Source organism: Canis lupus, chromosome 4, assembly GCF_048164855.1.
Source record: "Canis lupus baileyi chromosome 4, mCanLup2.hap1, whole genome shotgun sequence".
NCBI classification, from domain to species: domain Eukaryota; kingdom Metazoa; phylum Chordata; class Mammalia; order Carnivora; family Canidae; genus Canis; species Canis lupus.
The window spans coordinates 39,998,416-40,019,205 of NC_132841.1; the positions used below are offsets into that span (position 1 = coordinate 39,998,416).

Genomic DNA, 20,790 nt, shown 5'->3' on the forward strand with positions numbered 1-20,790 from the left:
CTTAACACTTTGGTTTTGCTCCATATTTCTTTAAGATTTGCTGTTCTTTACATACTCAGACCAATCATGAGCGAGATAAACACACTGTATTAGCAGTTTGATGTGATTTATTTACATTCTTTACCTGATCTCCCTCATGAGAGACAACTCAAATTTGATGAACAGCTCCCTGGGGTTAGCAGTGCAGCCTTTGTCAATGAACTATAAAAATGTTAATTGGGCCCCTAGGAGAATCAAACTCAAGCACTAGAACTCTTAGGCAGCTGGTTCACATCAATTGTGCTAACCCCTGAGATGTTTACCAAAGTCAAACGTGAACTGATACGGTATTTTTCTAAGAGTACCTCTGTGCTTAAAATGTAAAACGAGCTCTCTGCCACCAGAACAGCATCTGCTATGCCATTTCACACCTGATATTTTAAAAGAATCAATTACATATTTTAATTGTTAGCAAGGAAGTTCTGCTGGGCCCTGTGACACAGAGATGAATGAGCCATAGTGGCTGCCCTCAAGGGGCTCACATTTACTGGGGAGAAAGACAAACAAATATTTGCTGAATGGTGTGATAAGCACGAGAATCCAGGCAGGCGCAACTACTGTTTTCACACACAACTGCCAAAGTATTCCTCTACTGCTTTCTCTCTCCCCTGTAACCCTACATCATGAATGGCCATTCTCAACTCCTAGCCATGCTAACTAAGCCCATTTTATCTGGTGTAACTTACTCTACTTTATACAAGGGGTCCTCTTTACTCAGTGTTTGTAATGTGAGTATCCTTGGTGGCTGAGGGAAGCAAACGCCATCATGACACAAAGTACTCCGACTGAGCCAAGCACTTTAACACTGGTGACCATGAACACATCCCTCCCTACTTATACTAGCCTCTACCATGCCCACATGTTTGTCAGTCTCCTCCTAAGGGCTGGGGGTCATAAACACAGTAGCTGCCTGCCAAGGATGATGCTGGAGAATTACTCACATTGAAGGCAAAACGAGAGACATACAGATCCAACAGAGTTAGAGCAAATTAATAAGGAGAAAGAGCAACACCTAGGAGGATGATGACTAACAGGGGCTTCAAAAGAGAATGACCTGGCTACCAGACGATGGGGAAAGTTGATGGAGCCGTTAAATTTTTTTTTTTTTTGAGCCTTAAATATTTTTGTCACAACAACACTCTTTATGATTATGATACAAGTCACATGTGAAGGGACAGGTGCTGTTTCATGCCATCAGATAATTTTGTTGGAAAAGCCCCCCCCCAATATCCAGAAATAGTGCATACTTCAATTATATAACCAAAGGTTAGCCCACTGCTACAATGATAACCACCGCTTTGTTTAACATAGCATAATCTTATTTACATTTTTTGTTTCATTTTTTAAGATAAAGTCCCACTCAAAGCTTTCTAAATTTTGGTCCATCTTAAGTAGGAACTTTTTCTGGTAGCAATTTCCTTACAGAAAAAGATGTTGTATTACAAAAGCAATCATTTTTTGGTTTTGTCCTAAAAATATAAAATATAGTATAATGGTAAATACGCTTTTGTAAACTATATACAATTTGACCTACCAACAACCCCTGCTTGTCCCTGCTTTGAGAACTACTGATCTAGAGAGGACATTCAGTTTGTGTAGAAATGACACAATTAAATCATTAAGCCAGGTTTGTTAGGCAAACCTTTATACAAGCCGCCCAGGGAGCAGGTGACCCAGCACAGGCCCCACCTACCTGAGCATCTGCTTTTTGTGATTCTCCACTTCCTGAAGCAAAACTTGCTTCTCTGACTCTTTGTCTTGCTCTTTAGCTGACTGCTCAAGCTCCTTTGGGGGAAAAGAGATCTATATTAAAATGATTTTAAAAGCAAAAAAAAAAAAAAAAAAAATAAGCCAATATAAAAACCAAACTACTCCTCTTTCTAGGCAGGTTATACAATAGCACTTGAAAACCCTCCTAACAGAGAACACTCAGGAATGTCAGGTAAATATAACAAACATCCATAAGTATATAGCTGATGTGTAAGGAAGTAAGGATAATCTCCAGGGCCCCAAAGTGAGAAGTGAACTGAGAGCCAGAGCAGTCAGCCTGTGACTGATGCTCAACTGCTCTGCAATGGGAGATTCACTCCTGTCATCTAGGGGGTCCACCTGGAATGAAAAGGGAATAAAAATTACTAAATAGGAGCCCCTGGTTCTACTTTGAGACATCATGGAAATATCAAACTGCTACACATGTCTCAATGCTCACTCTCAATCTCTGTACCTATTTCATTATTGACTGGTAGCAAACAGTTGGAAGGTTTGAAAGCCCATATACGGGTGGCATATAAAGTGTTGAGCTATCTGAGGCTGGAAGCCACAAAGGGATACACCTTCAGTGTCCATGCCTGTCATGTACATGCCTGTCAGCCAGCACAGACAGAATGGAAGCTTGTCCTTTTTTGTTGGCTAGTGGGATACAAAATATTTCCTGAGAATGTAATGTATATCCATGGAGCTACCCTCAAACTGGTCTGGGGTTATAATTCACTCATAATCCCATGAGATATGGCAAAAGCAAATCCAAAAACCTCTGAAGAGACTTGCTTTCAGTCCAGGTTGCACAAAAATCCCATACATAAGGTCTGCTAAAGAGGAGTGCTCACAGCCCCAAATAACCAAACACCAGGCAATGGACATAAGCTCAGCAGTGTGAGACCCCTGAGAACTTCAGATGATGCAAGTATCAGATTGACTCTAATTAAAGATGTCATTATACCTCAAGAATCAAGTTGTATTTTTTGTTTGCAGATTAAAACAATTTCCAGTTTCAATCAAGCTGCTGATGCTAAAACAATGTATTAGTTCACTTACATACTAATTTATTTATATACTCATTTATATATTAATTTGCACATGCTGGTCAGGAACATGTGTCTGTATCCACCATTTCAGCAGCTCAGAGATGACTTCCAATTAATGGCCCCAGATATTCTGAGACAGAGAGAAAAAAAACATGAAGGAAAAATTTTGCAAATGTAGTCAGTTTATTACTTGCTTAAGTATTCATTTAAAATCTAGATTCCTTGCCAGATTGTGAACTCCAGGAAAGTAGGATTTTACACCTAATGTTCACTATACATATTCTTTGTGCCTAGAACATTATTAGGCACCAAACCATTGAACAGAAGAATGGATGTATGGTTAGAAGGGAGGGAGGGAGGAAGGAAAGAAAGAAGAAAGGTATATAGTTTCCTCATAAAAGGTTGCCTAGAAATTCTGTCATAGAGACCCAGATAGTTCCAGAAGAAAAGAAAGGGGTAAAATAGTTCTCAAATTCCAGTTGGAGCACCACATACGCAAAGACATTTACACAGGTATTTATACATAGTCAATGCCCAACATTTACAATGCAGAGATTATATACTAAGGATATGAGGCCAAGTCTCTGAGTACCACACAATCTCGTTGCAAATACACAAAGAAGTCATTCACGTAAAGAGCTAAAAACATCAAAAAGAAATCTTGTATACATTTCCTGGTATAAATGTTAAGGAAATGCAGATTAAAACTGGGATGGGGTTATTCATTCACTAATCATGTGTTTTTAGGTCCTTAATTGGTGTCAGGGATATTCTGGTGCTCAAGGAGGTGATGATGGGAGAGAGGGACCTAATATGTAAATGTATCAGTGGAGTAATTTCAATTAGTGAAGGAAATAAACACCGAGTCAGCACCTAGATACTTAAACAAAAAGAACATGGAAATACTTAAGGTGGTGGGTGTGGTTGGAGAGTTGAAGTCATGTGAGTTGAAGAAAGACCTTTTAGGGAATACATTAGCTTCAAAAAGCAAAGCAAAAAAAAAAAAAAAAAAAAAAAAAAACAAATCAAAAAGCAGAGAAGCAATCCAAATAAAATGCCCTTTGACACAGAACTGGCTAAAAAAAAAATTATGGCTATAAAAAAAGAATGAGAAAAATCTCTCTAATACTGAAATGGGAGCAGCCCAGGTGGCTCAGCAGTTTAGCACCACCTTCAGCCCAGGGCCTGATCCTGGAGTCCCGGGATCAAGTCCCACATCGGGCTCCCTGCATGGAGCCTGCTTCTCTCTCTGCCTGTGTCTCTACCTTTCTCCCTGTGTCTCTCATGAATAAATAAATAAAATCTTAAAAAGAAATACTGATATGGAAGCATTTCCAACAGATATTAAGTTTTAAAAAGTGGTGTTTTGTGTGCTACCTTTTAGATGAGAAATTGGAAATAGGAAAATATATTTATTTTTTCTATTATCTGAGTACATATACCACAGAAAGATACGTAAGTAACAAGTAACAAAGGTGGTTACTTGTGTGGAGGAGGGAAACAGAATAAGACTGGTACATGAGACTTTTCACTGTGCGCCCATATTTACACACATAGATATGATAAATACGTAATATATAAAAGTAGCAGCCTTTCAAAAAAATTAAATGATTAAATCAGTGCTAGAGATGGAGGCAAAAAGATCAGCTAGGTTCAGTGATATTGCTAAAATTCTAAAGTGAACTTTTATGACAAGAACTGCTTATTTTCACAATTGCCCTTGAAAATCCCTTAGAAAGGCAACACATGGGACCCAGACATACTACTTCTCAGGGGGTCCAAATGGCCAGTTTTTCTTCCAGCTTTGAAACAGACCATCTTCTGTTAAGCAACAAAAAGGGCTGTTGGTTGGCATCTGGTCTTTAAATCCTAGTATCATAAGCAGTTGAGATGGGGTGCCCCAGGACCCACCCAGTGATGGGCAGATCCATGCACCCATCTCATTCTCACTAGGGCACAGCAGCAGAAACAGGCTATACAAATGGGTACTTCTCACTCCAGTGGTTTTTGAGATAGCACCTATACCATAGTTGGATTCAGCAGTGTTTATATGTGCATATGAAGTGACTAGAGACCTCAGTAACAGGTAGGAAGAGACTAGGCAAAGCATAACATGAAAAAAAAAACTCAGGAGACACTGGTGATACATTCAAAAGTTCCTCACTTTTATCTTGAGAGCATGTTAGTACAGTTACCCTCACTGTCAAAACATTTACTAAAGAACCTGGACAGCTAGCTCTCAAGCAGAGGTTACTCCCAGGATAGAGCCTCCTCATTGTCACCCATTCTCCCCATCTCAGTTCTACAGCTACTCACCTGTATTCTGTGCCGCAACTGCTGAAACTTCTCTTTCACTTTAGTATTTAGTTCAGTAAGTGCACTTAATGGTCCTGAACAATCTCGAATATCCTAGGAGACAGTGAAGAGGTGAAGGGGCCTTTCTTGAGGCAAATGACATGAAATGAAACCACCTGTACAGGGGGAGTTGGCTTGAACCACCACTAGGCTGGCCTACTGTCTGTAATTCATCCTGATCTTTGCTGTTTACCTCTGCAACACGAGCAAAAACATTATCGTTTACATTTCTCTCATAACCTCTTTAATTTTGAGCAGGTACTATAATAGCATAAAAAGAAACACAACTGTCCTATTAGTTCCTAAAGTTTAACAAAATGCCACCTAGTCAGTATAAAAGGCTTAAAGCAGATCATATGTCCAACAAGAATGGACATCCAAAAGTGATACAACTTGAAAATCAGGATGCTCAATTCCTGGCATCATATGGCAAGGTTTACTTCAATCATCTATTACAAATCACAGTGTTTACAGACCTGTTCAAGGGTAGATTTAGAATTTGTTTCTGGACATTCAAAATTACTGGGGTCAGATTTTAGAGCAGGCTCTAGAGCCAAAATATGTAGATGCAAACTCCAGCTGCAGCAATTTATTGGCTGGATAACAAAAAGTCACTCTGGTTCTCTGTGCCTCACTTTTCTCATCACATTACCTACCACATAGACCAGGTACGTATGCAAAGTATGTTGCAAAGGAGCTGGAACACAGTAAGAGCACAGTATATCTAGGTATATCATGAGAACCCCAATATCAGAGAGTACAGAAGGGCTGAAGCAATTTAGATTATGTGAAAAGGCAATCTTTTTATATGAATCCTAAATTTATTTTCTTAAAGTCAGCCCAGAAGTTTTGCAATGTGTATGAATAAGTGTAGTTGAAGAAGTTTAACAGTTTGCATCAAGTTTTCTCATCTGTTTTCTGGCTTACTCATTAAATCACACTTCCTTGTACCACGATAAAGCACTACTTTGGTTTATTCTGCATCTGGTCTCCATGGAGAGTCCTACTTTCCTTCGCTTTTTGCCACAGCTAGTTGCAAAATCTGAGTCTACATCTAATGCTTAGCAACATTTTTGGAAACGGAGGAAATAACTTGCCTAAAGCCAAAGTTTAGGGGATCCCTGGGTGGCTCAGCGATTTAGCGCCTGCCTTGGGCCCAGGAAGACCCAGGCTCGAGTCCCGCGTCGGGCTCCCTGCATGGAGCCTGCTTCTCCCTCTGCCTATGTCTCTGCCTCTCTCTCTCTCTGTCATGAATAAATAAATAAAACCTTAAAAAAAATAAAACTACTAATAAAGAGTTTAAAACTCTTGGTTTCTTTTTGCTAAATTCAAGGAACCATTTCTACTTTCCTCTTGCCTAGGCCAAGCAGTTATTGCTCTGCTGCCTTCTACCCTTAAGTGGCTCAAGGCAAGGAGTGTCCGGTACCCCATCTGTTAAACCGAGTTTCAGAGACCCCCTAAGTCCCTCGTCTAGGCCGACTTTCCCTGTCCGGTCGCAGTCTTGCCACCACCTGCCTTCTGATTCAGGCCTTGGCATTTTAGCCTTTTTCCTCATTTACAAAGTCGCAGCTACTATCTAGGTGGCCGGGGGCCTCCCGCACGACGGGGCCCTTGGTGCCCTGGGGCACCTCCGCCGGGGCGGCGGCCAGGGGAGGGCGGGGCTCGCGGCCCTCGGGGCGCCACCGAGCGCGGCGGAGGGAGGCGTGAGAAGGCGGGGCCCGTCGGGGCGACAGGTCGTCCCAGTCGACAAGTGTGCGGGGGCGACCCATGTGGCCACAGACCGGAAGCCTGGCCAGGGACGAGGGGACGCGGGAGCGTTCAGAGGAGGGCAAGACAACAGCGCGCGGAGGGAGGATCAACGCCAACGGCCCAGGAGACGGGACCAGAGGGGGCCGCCAGGGGGTAGCGGGCCGTGGGGCGGGACCAGCGACCTCCCAGACTTGAGACCGCCGAGCTCACAGGAGGCCGGTGGAGCCTGGGTTCAGGGCTACAGGGCCCGGCAGCCGTCCCGGGAATTAGTACCTGGATAAGCGCCTTCACCTCCAGGTCGAACTTGACGATCTCTTGGTTACAGATACGGACGTGGACATCTTGGGGAGCCGCCATGTTGAGGACGCCGGCTACGGGCCGCGGCGGGGCCCAAATTAAACTCGTTTTTGCGTCACCTTCGTTCCGCGTCGGGGCTTTCGGCAGCGCCCTCTAGGGACCAACCTGAGGCGAGCGAGGGTCGAGGCGAGGAGGCCGGAGGACTCGCCTCTGGTGTGGTGGTGGAAGGCAGGTGGGCGGGGGGGACTGGGCAACACTGATGGGGGCACTGGATGGGATGAGCACTGGGTGGTACGCTAGATGTTGGCAAATTGAACTCCAATAAAAATAAATTTAAAAAAAAGAAAAGAAAAGAAGGAAGAAGAGAGGGAGTATCGAGAGCGTTTTAACATTGGCCTCTCCCCATCTTTTACCTAAAAGGCATTCTAATGACTACATGTTTTTTGCAGAGAGAGAGAGAGAGAAAAAAAAAAAGGAAAGTATCAATTGGGATGTCTCTGGAAGGTGGAATTAACAATTTTTTATATCTCTTTAAATTTCCTTATATTTTTCATATGTTGTACAGTGAATATAATTGTGGAGCAAATGAAAAGATGGTAAATGTTATTACTGCTTTTCACGTGTGGAATTCAAGACAGGCCTCTTCCAGCACATGGTCCAAGGGTTCTAAAATCACAACTGATCAAGTCACTTCCCCACCTCCACCTCTTTTGTAGCTCCTGGCACGTGCCTTTTGTGTACAGTTGGATTTATTAAACCTACCTTGCTGGAGTAGTTTTGATGGAAATAATTAAGAGCAGACCCTCAACGAACAGTGGCTCCTGCCTTTATTATCAAATAGTCCAAGGCCATCAGCCACCTCACTCCATCGCTCTCCTGGATTCCTCAAGCTGTTTTTGGATCTGTAGCTTTGGAATGTGCTGTTCCCTTTTCTTAGAATGCTTTCCCCCTCTTGCTCCCACCCCATGTGCTTCTGTTCACATCAGCAAGCATAAATTGTTAAGACCTGAATGCCTAGCTGTGTTTTTCTCTTAATCCTTCAACCAGACCTGAAATAGGTAATACCCCAGTTTTACAGATCAGTAGATGGACCAAGAGTAGATCAAAGCGAAATAAATCAAAACTGAACGTCCCTGCCCCAAAGTTACATAACTTGAAAGTGGCAGAGCCTTCACTAAAAGCCACGTCTTCCCTCAAAAACCAAATATGGCCCCTTGGGTATAGTGTCGTACACAGGGGGCTATGTGCTTGCCTATCTGTGTTTCTCCACTGCTCCACACACCATCCGTTAAGGCGTTCATCACCCCACTGCACCTAATAGGCAATGTATTGCAGGCCTTAAAGTCAACCCTGCTTGAATCCTGCTGGAGGACCCACTTCACAGCTCTGCCCCTCAGAATTCTGAGGCTAACTGGTAGAGTCACAGAGGTGGAGGATTAAATGAGGTAGTACATGAAAAGCACCAAGCACAGTGTAGTCATGTGGCATGTGTTTAAGAACTCAATGTGCAGGGATCCCTGGGTGGCGCAGCGGTTTAGCGCCTGCCTTTGGCCCAGGGCGCGATCCTGGAGACCCGGGATCGAATCCCACGTCGGGCTCCCGGTGCACGGAGCCTGCTTCTCCCTCTGCCTGTGTCTCTGCCTCTCTCTCTCTCTCTCTCTCTCTGTGTGACTATCATAAATAAAAAAAAAAAAAAAAAAAGAACTCAATGTGCATTAGCTGCTATGACATTACTGACATTTTTTGGAGCACTTCCTATGTGCCAGGCACTTTGTACTAAGTTCTTAATGTGTGTCATCTAATTTAACTCTCATAACAACCCTATGAGGTAGAATTATCCATTTTATACATGAAGAAATAGGCACAGGATGATTTGCGCAGTGCAAAATGGAAGTGCTAGTCAAAGGATATGTGCATTTTATTTTTTTTTAAAGATTTTATTTATTAATGAGAGACACAGGCAGAGGGAGAAGCAGGCTCCATGCAGGGAGCCCGACGTGGGACTCGATCCCGGGACTCCAGGATCATGCCCTGGGCTGAAGGCAGGCACCAAACCGCTGAGCCACCCAGGGATTCCCGGATATGTGCATTTTATTATTATTATTTTTTGATTTGTGCATTTAAAATTTAGAATTACCAAATTGCACTTCAGAGAGTTTATATCAATTTACACTCCCACAACAATGTGCTACAAATGCCTGCTTTCCCACGGCCTTGCCAACATGGTGTGTTAAATACTAGGATTTTTGCCAATTTTTAAAAAACTTTTATTTTTGTGTGAGAGAGTGCACATGAGCAGGGGGAGGAGCAGAGGGAGAAGCCAACTCCCCGCTGAGCAGGGAGCCCTATCCTGGGCACAATCCCAGGACCCTAAGATCATGACCTGAGCCAATGCTTAACTGACTGAGCCACTCAGGTGCCCCTTTGCCAATTTGACTGAGTAAAAAATACCATTCTTTAATTCACTTTTCTCTTACATGAATGAAATTGAGTGCTATTTGTATTTACTTTGCTCATTTCTCTGTCAGGTGGTTGTTCTTTTTCATACCAGTTTCCAGGAGCTCTTTATATTTCAGGAGGATTAGCCTTTAGAGATGAGCTTTTTATGTAGTCTATAGAATTTGACTTGGCTTATGATGGTTTTGGCCTTAAATAAGTTTTTGAATTTTTTGTTTCACATAGAATTTATCAGTCTTCAATTATGACTCCTGGATTTAGGATCCAAGTTAGAAAGGCCTCCTCACCCCCACCCCACAGGTTTTAAATGAATTGCTCCCATTTCTGTCATTTGTTCATTTACACATTTTGAGATATATATATATTGGCTTATGGTATGAGATACAGAGCCAACGTTCCTTTCTCCAGAGAGTTTCCCAGTTGTTCCAACACTGTTTTCTGAAGAATCCATCTTTTTCTCACTGGTTCCGGATGCTACATTTACCATAATTCTTATGTTCGAATCTATTTCTAGACCTTCTGTTCTATTGTCCTATTTACACACCAAAATGACAATTTTATAGTTTTTTTATGTGTTTTAATGTGTTTCAATTAAATGCCCAATCTTTTTCTCCTCTGCTATTATATTTTTCCCCTAGAAACCTTAAGTATTTTGTTTTTTAACCTTATTGGTATGTTTTGAGATAGCATTAAATTTTTAATTTTGAGGGCTTACAGCATCATGTTGCTCACTGCTCAAGTTCAAGAACTTGGATCTTTCTTTCCAGTTGTTCAAGTCTTCTGTGTCCTTCATGTTAAAGTTTTCTTTATCTAGACCCTGTACATTTTTAAGTTCATTCCTGGTGATGTTTTAAGATTAAAATCTTTTAAGGAAACTGACATTTTTCAGGTCACTGAAAAGTTTTGGATCCTCAGCAGCTCTCTATTTAGGACACATGACCTCGGGCCCCTTTCACATCTGGCTTCTTGCTGGAAATTCCTATGCAACTGACAGTCTCCATGAGGCAATTAAGAAAACATAGCTCCCTTTTTTTTCTCCATCCTCCAACATGCTCCTTCTAACAGAGACCCAATTTTAAGCCCTTAAACTAGAGGCCATCTTTGAAGGATAGATGTACAATGTGGTGAACCACACTCTGAATCACTGACTCCTGCCAATGTTATTTTGCTTCTATCACCTTGACCCCACAGGTCCTGAGACTAGCTTTTCATAACTACATCTGGTAGGTTTCAGCTTTAGTTCTGGTTTTCAGATTCCAGTCCCATTACCTCCCTCCTATCAAATTCAAGTATTGCCTGTGACCTGGCCTGGTCCTTTAAAAGTATAAATTGTCTGAGTGCAAGAGCAGACTGGAGTTTGAATTGGGGCTATAAGTTGGGTCTGAGGTGAGTCCCTTATCTGAGTTTATTCTCTTTTGTAAAATGAACATGACCCCCCACTGCACTGTGCCATTGAGAGCAGAATTAACCTGACAGGAAAGCACCTAGCAGGGATCTAACAAATGCCAGCCACCCTAGCCTTCTAACAACCTTTTCTTATTCTAACCCTTTCAGCTGGGGTATTAAAGTATTTTCCAACTTTGTCTTTCTATCTAAAGAGCTCTTCTGGTTCTGCAATCACTATGAGTGAGGAGGGACAACTGACTTACCCATTTAACTAGGTGCTACCCACAAAATGTTGTTTCCTGAGGACTATACTGACCCGGCTCACTCAGCTCCTTAAAAGTTCCCAGACCACGACAGAGGCTCCTGTGAGGAGTGGTTGGGATGGAGGTCAAGTCCATGAGAGGCCATCTCCACTTTGCTATCTGACAGCCCCAATGTCACTCCAATAAAGCAAAAAGAACTCCTTCAAGAGTCCTGATGTCATGAACACAAGCCTGTCAATTCTTCTCTAGCATACCCTGTGGTATCTGTGTCCTTGAAGTATCTCAGCAATAAGGTACCCAGAATGCCTGGATGGGTCAGTCAGTTAAGCGTCTGCCTTCGGCTCAGGTCATGATCCCGGGGTCCTGGGATCCAGCCATCCACAGTATCAGGCTCCCTGCTCAGTTGGGGAGTCTGCTTCTCCCTCTCCCTTTGCCCCTCCCCCTGCTCATACTTGCTCTCTCACTCTCAAATAAATAAGGCCTTTAAAAAAAAAGACTCTGGGCACACCTGGGTAGCTCAGCAGTTGGGCATCTGCCTTTGGCTCAGGGCGTGATCCTGGGGTCCTTGATCGAGTCTCACATAGGCTCCCTGCAAGGAGCCTGCTTCTCCCTCTGCCTACATCTCTGCCTCTCTGCGTCTCTCATGAATAAATAAAATCTTTAAAAAATATAAATAATAAATAAATAAATAAATAAATAAATAATAAAATAAAATAAAATAAAATAAATCTCTGTGTATATGCCCAGACTATCTCCTAGCTTACTTTGAATTAATAAATATATACAAGTGTTTAAAGTCAAGAGAGACTCAAAACAGTTTCCCTTGCCTGCCCAAAGAATCAAAGGAAAAAATACTTGTAAACGAAACTGTGCTCCAAACTATGAAGAATGCAAATGTTTTCACCAACAAATAATTCTCCATAACAGCTACATTTCACCAGAGTACTGAAAATCAGCCCCAAATGTCCAAAATTTTAGCTCTTTGTGCCCTACACCAAGAAAGAGGCAGCACAACCCACAGTTCACTGTTGTTTTTAGTCTGGAATTTCTTTGCAGTGGGTTATCTTGCAGAGGAGCAGATGGTTACCCTTGGAAGTGATAGAAAAGCAACAGAGAAAGGAAGGGCGAAAACATGAGACAAACAATTCAAAACCTTTTCATATTTTTTTTTATTTTAAATTACAAAGGATGTTGCATACACTGATGAATCTGTATCTGACTAGAAGTGCTGAGGGGTTGGAAGGTGACAGAAAACAAAGGCAACATTTGAATTGCCTTTTCTTCTGAAAAGAAAAACTGCACAACTATTAACCAACATTTAATAGAATAATTTTTAAACAGCTCATGCGTCAACAAGATAAAATTCTCTCTAGACAAAAGACAAGACTGAATCCAATAAAAAGTTTCATAGCTCCAGTTGGGGGAATGGGGAAACAAAACTACAGAATATTTATGATAGCATTACAAACAGGATCCTACGCCACTATGCAAAAGAGGTTGCCACATTGTATGAACAAATGCTCTGAATTCTTGCCCTTCCACTCTTCTCTTGTGACTTCTTATGTGCGGTCAGCCCTAATATCACTGTTAATCACAAATGCTAATTATTGGACAAATCCTAGGGAAAGAAAGTAAAAAAAAAAAAAGCAGGCAGTGGAATACAGTGTCATAAAAATGTGGTGGAAAGGCAGATACAGTACACACATACACATTTCTGTTATTTGGTTCTGAAAAAAACAAAGGGTGAAGGGCAAGACACAGTAATCAGTCCCGCTCCCATCCACCCAGAATTTAATTAACTACACCATTGTGTTTACATTGTTATGAAAGAGGCAAACCTAGTTCACCCAAACTTGGCACACTGAAATACCCAACTCTGATGTTCTTCACTAGTTACCAAGTCTTCAATTCCAAAGTACTATTTGGAAGTAGTTTTAAGGTTCTACTCCCTACTACACTCTAACCTCTCTTTTCTAAAGAAAATGGCAATTTGGCATAATTCAGTTCCTAGGTGTAATTTCTACAATTTTCGGTCAGTTTACTAAGCATGAGGATTATGCTTCAACACATAATCCCGCTTGCCTATGGAAGTGTAAAACTGTCAGTAGTACATTTTCATCATCTTTCCCCAACATGCTTATTCCTTAAAACGAAACAACCATTCCTACAGTTGACATTCATTGTTACATCCCAATGTGTTTGAAATATTAAAAAAACATGGAGTCATCTTCTCATAATGCCCTTATTAAGATTACAAAGATTACAAAAGAATCCACAAGTATTACGGCACTGTGTGAGACTTATTTATCATGATCCAAGGGAAGAACAAGACTGCAATTCTTTGCAAAGTTGTGGAAATGGCCTCAGTTCCATGGGAAATGGTATTCCACAATAGACTTCACTAGAAGGATAATTGAAACCTTTTACTTTAACACTGAAAGCATAATTCAATGCATTCTCAAAATTCAAGTTTCAAGATTTGGAGAGATGCTAACATTCTCTTACATAATTAATTAGAAAATACTTGAACAGAATTGTAGGAAGACTATATAAAGAAAGGGAACATAAGTTTTTGTTAATTCCTGCTGAAGGCAACTTGAATTTGTTTCTTAGAAAGTTAACTAAATCTTAGCAGCTAAAATATTTTTAAATGTATGGAATAAAGAAAAGCACATCCATTCTTGACATTTTGGTGAATAAACTAACAGCTTTATTAATGAAGGCAAACATCAGATAATTGTATGAATATTATATATAAAAAAAGAAATCCAAACTAACAGCATTGTATTTCAAAAGTACTGTACTTCTGTTTCTTTTAAAGAGACTTGTCATCTGTTTTATAAAACAAACAAAACGGGTATTCTTCTCCTAAAAAATTCTGGAAAGATGAAATAGTCAATTTCAAGCTGATGAACTGAACACACCTTTCTTTAAATGCAGACTATTGCTAAGGAGCAAATCAAGTCAAGCATCAGAAAGAAGATGTAGGACAAATTCATGAAAGTCAGAAACAAGGGATGTAGTGAAATTACTGCTAGTCTTTCCCTCTCATATTTAAAGACCATTCAAAACTGGTCTTTCATACAAATATAAAATAACTATAAAGAGAGGGAATTGGAAACCATACCCATCTGAAATCCTTCATGATGTTTTTATAATTGCTCTGATTCTCTTACCAAAAAGGTCAAAGTGAAAGATTTAGGAAGTGGAAGGGAATGAAGACGTTAAGTTTAAATGTACAAGTAAGGCACAATATAAAGCCACATCATAATCTGTCATGAAGGATATAGGAAAGGACAAGAATCATACATGGTACAGTAGAACAAGCAATCATATTGACTGAAAAAGTGTGGCACCCAATTCAAAACTCAGACAAGATCTTAACAAGAACAACTGGACAGCATGCTTTCATATGGAGACAAACTCTATAAAGAATCCAGTGTATCTGAAATGAGGAAGAACGTTTTTTTGTTTTGTTTTGTTTTGTTTTTAAATCATAGTAGTACTAGAGTCAAAGTTTATAATTGTTTTTGGAACAATGGGTTTATTTGAGGTGAATTCACAATGCCTTTACTTAAAGTAAGATTCTGGACTTCATTATGAGCTATCTGTATACCATGTATGAACACAGAAAACCTTTAGAGAGCTCTTCTCTAATGATCTTCACCCAAAAATACATGCCACAATTTTCAAAAACAGAACATGTACAATTGTTGGGGTTTTTATGTTACCCTTATAAGATCTGTTTGTGTGATACACTAAACGAGTATATTTTAATGACAATAGAGGAAGCAGATTATTACTGGCATTAAAGTACAACCATTTCTAGACGGTTTTAAATGCCACAGAGTCCCCTGGTTAAAATGTAAAGCTGCACAGCTTGCCTATGTCATCTTTATGATAAAGTTAAAACAGCAAGAGGATTTAACTTTCACTCTACATTTTACTGCCAGGTTTTTATTTAGATCAAGTATCGCTGCAGCATTCTGACCAGCCCAGATTTAGCAGCAAATGGCAGGAATCATATAAAATGCAATTTTTTTTTTAACAAAGTGCTTTTCTAAGATATACATACATATATAAATAGGTACAAAATAAAGTGTCAACATTAAAAAGCTCAACTATTTAAAAGCTTTTAACTATTTAACTTAAGTAGTACATATAAAACACTGAAATGCAAGGATATGGAATCTACTAAACAGATTCAAAGTCTTTTTTTTTTTTTTTTTTTTGAAATGCAAGACCAAAAAATCAAATTCTGGTTTGCAGACAGGAAAAAAGTATCAAAAACCAGAATTCCTAACACAGCAGCTAGAAAGGGGCAATTTTATAAACCTCATCAGCTGAATCTCTATCATGAAGTGATTTTCACCTGATTGCAAAACTGCCACATTTTGGAACATGTTTCATTTTACTAAACACACTCTGTCAAAACTTCATATACTTCCAAGTTATAAGCCTGTGCTTTGACTCCTCCCATCTAAAAAAGAAAAACTTTAAACAATGAGCTTACATTCTTTTAAACCACTAGCTCTGAGCTTATCATCTGTTTAGCATAAATGCACTAACCAGGTACATTTCCATCAAGCACAAGAAAATCTTGTGCATCACAGTTTAGCTAAGGTGTTAAGACAATCCTTGGAGTTTCCTTTTCATGATGTCAAAGAAGCATATAAGCAAACATTGTTCAGTTGTTACTGTGTGTTTTAGAATCAAACTTTATAAGCAATAGCTTCATATGCTATGGCTTACAAATGGGGGTTGGGGGAGAGGGGATAAAGTAGAAGAAAAGGAAACACACTATAAAGACAAAATATAATTAAGGAATAAATTCTCCAGGGGGTAATGGAGAAACAGTTGGAGAAATAGATACTTTCCCAGCAGCTGAAATTTTTGGTATTTTTTTCTGGCTAGATAGGATCTTTTTTAAAGTATAGTTTTTAAGCCACCAGTTTTCAGAGTTCAAAACACAAGATTTGAGAATCTAACAGTAAGAGAGACAGAATGGAAAGACCTGTGGGGAAGGTTTATAATGCTGCCTTGACACAAGAAATTTCTCATCAAGAGGTAAAGCTGTAACACAGTTAAAACACTGACTAATGAAGCTGTTTTATGTGAGCAAAAAAGAGCACCTAAAAACTAAATGTGTTAATATTTCTCAGTTCTAGAAATTATAGAAGAAGAATAAGTCACATGTAAGTTTGAAGAAGCTAATTTGAAAATACCTGTACAAAAATATAAAAATCTATAAATTGTTTTTGTTTTAAGCTTGTGTTCATCTTTGAAAATATTACATGCACAATAATACATCAATTGGAAAAGTGGCAACTAAAGAATTAGATATTTTTAGCTTTTTTCTTTCTTTACATATATATATATACATAATACAATAAAAATAATCTGTATTTTGGTTGTTTGGTGGAAGTATACTACAATAAGCTAAATAAACTTTTTTAATTTTCAAGGTCAAAATCTATTTCACCAATAGCTTACTAAAATGAAATATATTAAAATTTCCTACAATAAGTGCAGAAATAAAAAGACTTACAGACATCTAAATGGCCACCAACTTATCTACTATGGAAGCGAACTAGAGGAACAGCAAAATAATATTTGTGTGTGTGGATGCTCCTTCTGTAGATAATTGGACCCAAACAGAAATAAAATTCACAGTTCAGTAAGATCCCTAACCCTGACCTTTTCATTTTTCTTTTTTTTCTCCTTTTTTTTTTCATACATTCATACAGTATCATGTAAGCTGTGCAAAACTTTACTTAGACTGGCAGTTTGCCATATCAGTTGCATTTGTCTTTGGTACAAAAAATAAAACAATCGCAATAATGTGCAAGTATTTGTCTTCTTCCGGTCAAGTACCGAAATAGGAGTTTTCTAGAGCCATCTTTTTTTTGTTTGTTTTTTGTTTTGTTTTTTATACAATACACAGACTCTGTGGCATATATCTACATTTCAACATAGTCCTATATACATTCAAAAATTTTGAAAAAGAGTTGGAACAAAAAAACATTTAAACCCCATAATTTTTCCATCTATATATCCTGTGTTTCCTCATTAGGGTTTTCATCATACAAAATATTACCAGTTTTATAGTTTCCCCAAAATACAAGGCACAAAGAATATGCTTTTTTTCTTACTTGCACAGACATTATATATATATATATATTTATATATATACTTATATATACCATATTGAGCTCGGAAAATGAACTTCTAATATGGCACATGGGTGTGAATGCTGGGTTGTGCCATGTACAAGTGAGATTAATGGTTGTGGAAAATCAGAACAAAAGTAGTAACTCTAAAAACAATCTAAACTGACTGTTTAAAAAAATGCTTCCTCAATTTTTTTGTGTGGTTCAGAGCATAAACCTGCCACAATTTGGCATTTATTAATATCTTCGCTCCTCCCAAATGTTTTACTTTAACAGATTTTTGCAATCTGTATCTAAACATTTACTTAAATGTGAGTTTCAATTCTGATGCCAGTAGCAGTTTTAACTATGGTTTATGCTCTGAAAATGCAATAATCAAGTATTTTGGATCATGCTTCACTTATGCTACTTAGTTCTTAAAACAATGTAACCTAATTGTAAATGTTTACATAATGCTAAACTGACATGCAAAACAGAATGAAAATTTACAATGAATAACGTGACAAACACAGACATTTCTGACCAGTGGTCCAATGAGGCTGATTACACTTTTGATGTTGGTATCCTTAGTCCTACAAGGCCTCCAGTGGGATTGCCTTCTGCGGTCTTCTCTAACACTTGGTTAACAAATTCTGAGGTTTGCCCAGCAACTGGGAGACCTGAAGAAAAAGAAATAAGGCACACTTAGGCACAGAAATGGAGAGGGCTTAAAGAGAAGGTGAGGAGTAGGCAGATCTGGGAGCGGGGGGTGCGGGGGATGGACGGACAGACCCCAGCTTGATACTGGTCCTAGCCAAGTGCTCAGCTGCTCGCTACTGCAACCCAGAAATTCATTCTAGCCCCACTAGATTAGAAAGATCAAACCAAGAATGAAGAATGGTAAATCAATATTTTAAAAGGAGGTAGACGGTAAGTAGTAAAGTCCAAATAATAGTCCAAACCCAAACTCCACACTGTCACAACAAGCATTGTTCCCCAACTGACCATGTTTGCCCTGTTGTGTCAGTCTCTTCCAACTGCTCCAGCCTCTGTATGTCTCATGAGTGGGCTTTACCCACACAACTGAAAACACTGGCCTGAAGGATGTATTCAGTCATTAAAAAAATTTTTTTTCAGTCATTTTTATAACTACTGGAATAAATTTGTATTTCTTTTTCTTCATTTTAAAGAAAAATGAATGAATAAAGTTGGAAGAGAAGGGGGAAAAAGGTGGGAGACACTTTAAGTATGTTGAGTTTTTCATTTTTATCTTCATCTTCTACAGCTGAGGTCAAAAGATATTTTAAATCAGTATGTCAAACAGAGCTAGTATAAGCATGTTTTAAAAGTAATGACAAAAAAAATGATTAAAATGAGATAGAAATAGAAAAAGATTTAGGCATGGCTCATAGGAAGAAGTCACAAGATAGTGTAAAAAACAGAGAACTGACACTACCTCAACCATGTCATTAAATGTAGCATGACCTATAAAGAACTTATGAAACTCAACACCCAAGAAACAATCCAATCATGAAATGGGCAGAAGGCATGAACAGAAATTTCACAGAGGAAGACATAGACACAGCCAACAAGCACATAAGAAAATGCTCCGCAACACTTGTCACCAGAGAAATACAAATCAAAACCACAGTAAGATACCACCTCACACCAGTGAGAATGGCGAAAATGAACAAGACAGGAAACAACAAATGTTGGAGAGGATGTGCACTGTTGGTGGGAATGTGAACTGGTACAGCCACTCTGGAAAACTGTGTGGAGGTTCCTCAAAGAGTTAAAAATAAAGCTACCCTATGACCCAGCAATTGCACTATTGGGTATTTACCCCAAGATTCAGATGCAGTGAAATGCTGGGGCACCTGCACCCCAATGTTTATAGCAGCAATGTCCACAACAGCCAAACTGTGGAAGGAGCCTCGATGTCCTTCGACAGATAAATGGATAAAGATGTGGTCTATATATTCAATGGAATATTACTCAGCCATCAGAAAGGACGAATACCCACCATTTGCTTCGACATGGATGGAACTGGAGGGTATTATGCTGAGTGAAGTCAGTCAGTCAGAGAAGGACAATCATCATACAGTTTCACTCACATGGGGAATATAAGAAATAGTGAAAAGGATTATAGGGGAAAGGAGGAAAAATGAGTGGGAAAAACTAGAGGGTGATAAAACATGAGAGACTCCTAACTCTGGGAAACTAACAAAGGGTAATGGAAGGGGAGGCAGAAGGGGGGGATGAGGTAACTGGGTGACGGGCACAGAGGAGGGTACTTGATGGGATGAGCACTGGGTGTTATACTATATGTTAGAAAATCGAACATACATACATAAATAAATAAACATAGCATGACCAATAGTGGGACAAACTGATATATGTACCTCTTGATTGATGGAATGAGGAGGATAATCACCCATGATTCTTGGCAAGAAAATTTAACTGTATTTAGTCAGGAGGAAACAAACAACTCCAGATGTTGGGAAATTTTACAAGATCAACTACCTGAATTTTTCATGGAAAAAAATATGCTGGGAGACTGATCTAGATTAAAGGAGACAAAAAGATATAAATAATGCAATGATGCTTAACAAACAAAGGCTATAAAGGACATTACTGAGACAACTGGAGAAGTTTAAATATGGACTCAATATAGATATTATAACAGTATTGAAGTACTTGAGTGTGATACTGGTATTGTGCCTAAGAAAGAAAATGTCCTTGTTCTTGAGAAATACGTGCTGAAGTAGTTGGGGATGAAGGATTTGGTAGAAGTTACCTTCAAATAGGAATAAAAAATTTAGACAGAGACAAAAATAAAGCAAATGTAGCAAAATATTAACAACTGGGAATTTAGTTGAATCATAAACAGATGTTCATGTGCCATTTCTACTTTTCTTATAGGACTGAAATTTTTAAAAAATATTATTCATTCATTCATTCATTTATTCATGAGAGACACAGAGAGAGAAAGAGACGCAGAGACACCAACTCTTCTTGTATTTGTCCAAATATGAGAAGGTAGAGGGAGAAGCAGGCTCCATGCAGGGAGCCTGATGTGGGACTCAACCCCAGGTCTCCAGGATCAAGCCCTGGGCTGAAGGCGGCGCTAAACTGCTGAGCCATCCAGGCGGCCCTAGGACTGAAATCTTAAATGAAAAGTTAAGAGGAAAAAATGAAATATACATGTTATGCTATAGTTAAAATTTCATCTCATAAGACAAAAATACAGAACTTATGAATTATCAGAGAAAACATATAAAACTGAAACTA

The 20,790-nt window shown here is 39.3% G+C and overlaps 2 protein-coding genes across 6 annotated transcripts in view; both read right to left on the reverse strand.

Annotated features, from left to right (window-relative positions):
• The window catches only part of BNIP1 (BCL2 interacting protein 1), a 49,821-nt gene extending 42,442 nt beyond the window's left edge, over positions 1-7,379 (reverse strand). For all 4 annotated transcript variants that reach the window (XM_072824120.1, XM_072824121.1, XM_072824119.1 and 1 more), the window contains exons 1-3: positions 7,221-7,379; positions 5,160-5,252; positions 1,733-1,824 (exon numbers count right to left, since the gene is read on the reverse strand). In XM_072824120.1, coding sequence (XP_072680221.1) covers positions 1,733-1,824; positions 5,160-5,252; positions 7,221-7,304 — 269 coding nt within the window. In that variant the 5' untranslated portion in view covers positions 7,305-7,379. The remainder of the gene's footprint in view (positions 1-1,732; positions 1,825-5,159; positions 5,253-7,220) is intronic.
• Positions 7,380-15,528: 8,149 nt separating this feature from the next.
• CREBRF (CREB3 regulatory factor) overlaps positions 15,529-20,790 on the reverse strand; it is a 54,801-nt gene continuing 49,539 nt past the window's right edge. For both annotated transcript variants that reach the window (XM_072824124.1, XM_072824126.1), the window contains exon 9: positions 15,529-18,179. In XM_072824124.1, coding sequence (XP_072680225.1) covers positions 18,064-18,179 — 116 coding nt within the window. In that variant the 3' untranslated portion in view covers positions 15,529-18,063. The remainder of the gene's footprint in view (positions 18,180-20,790) is intronic.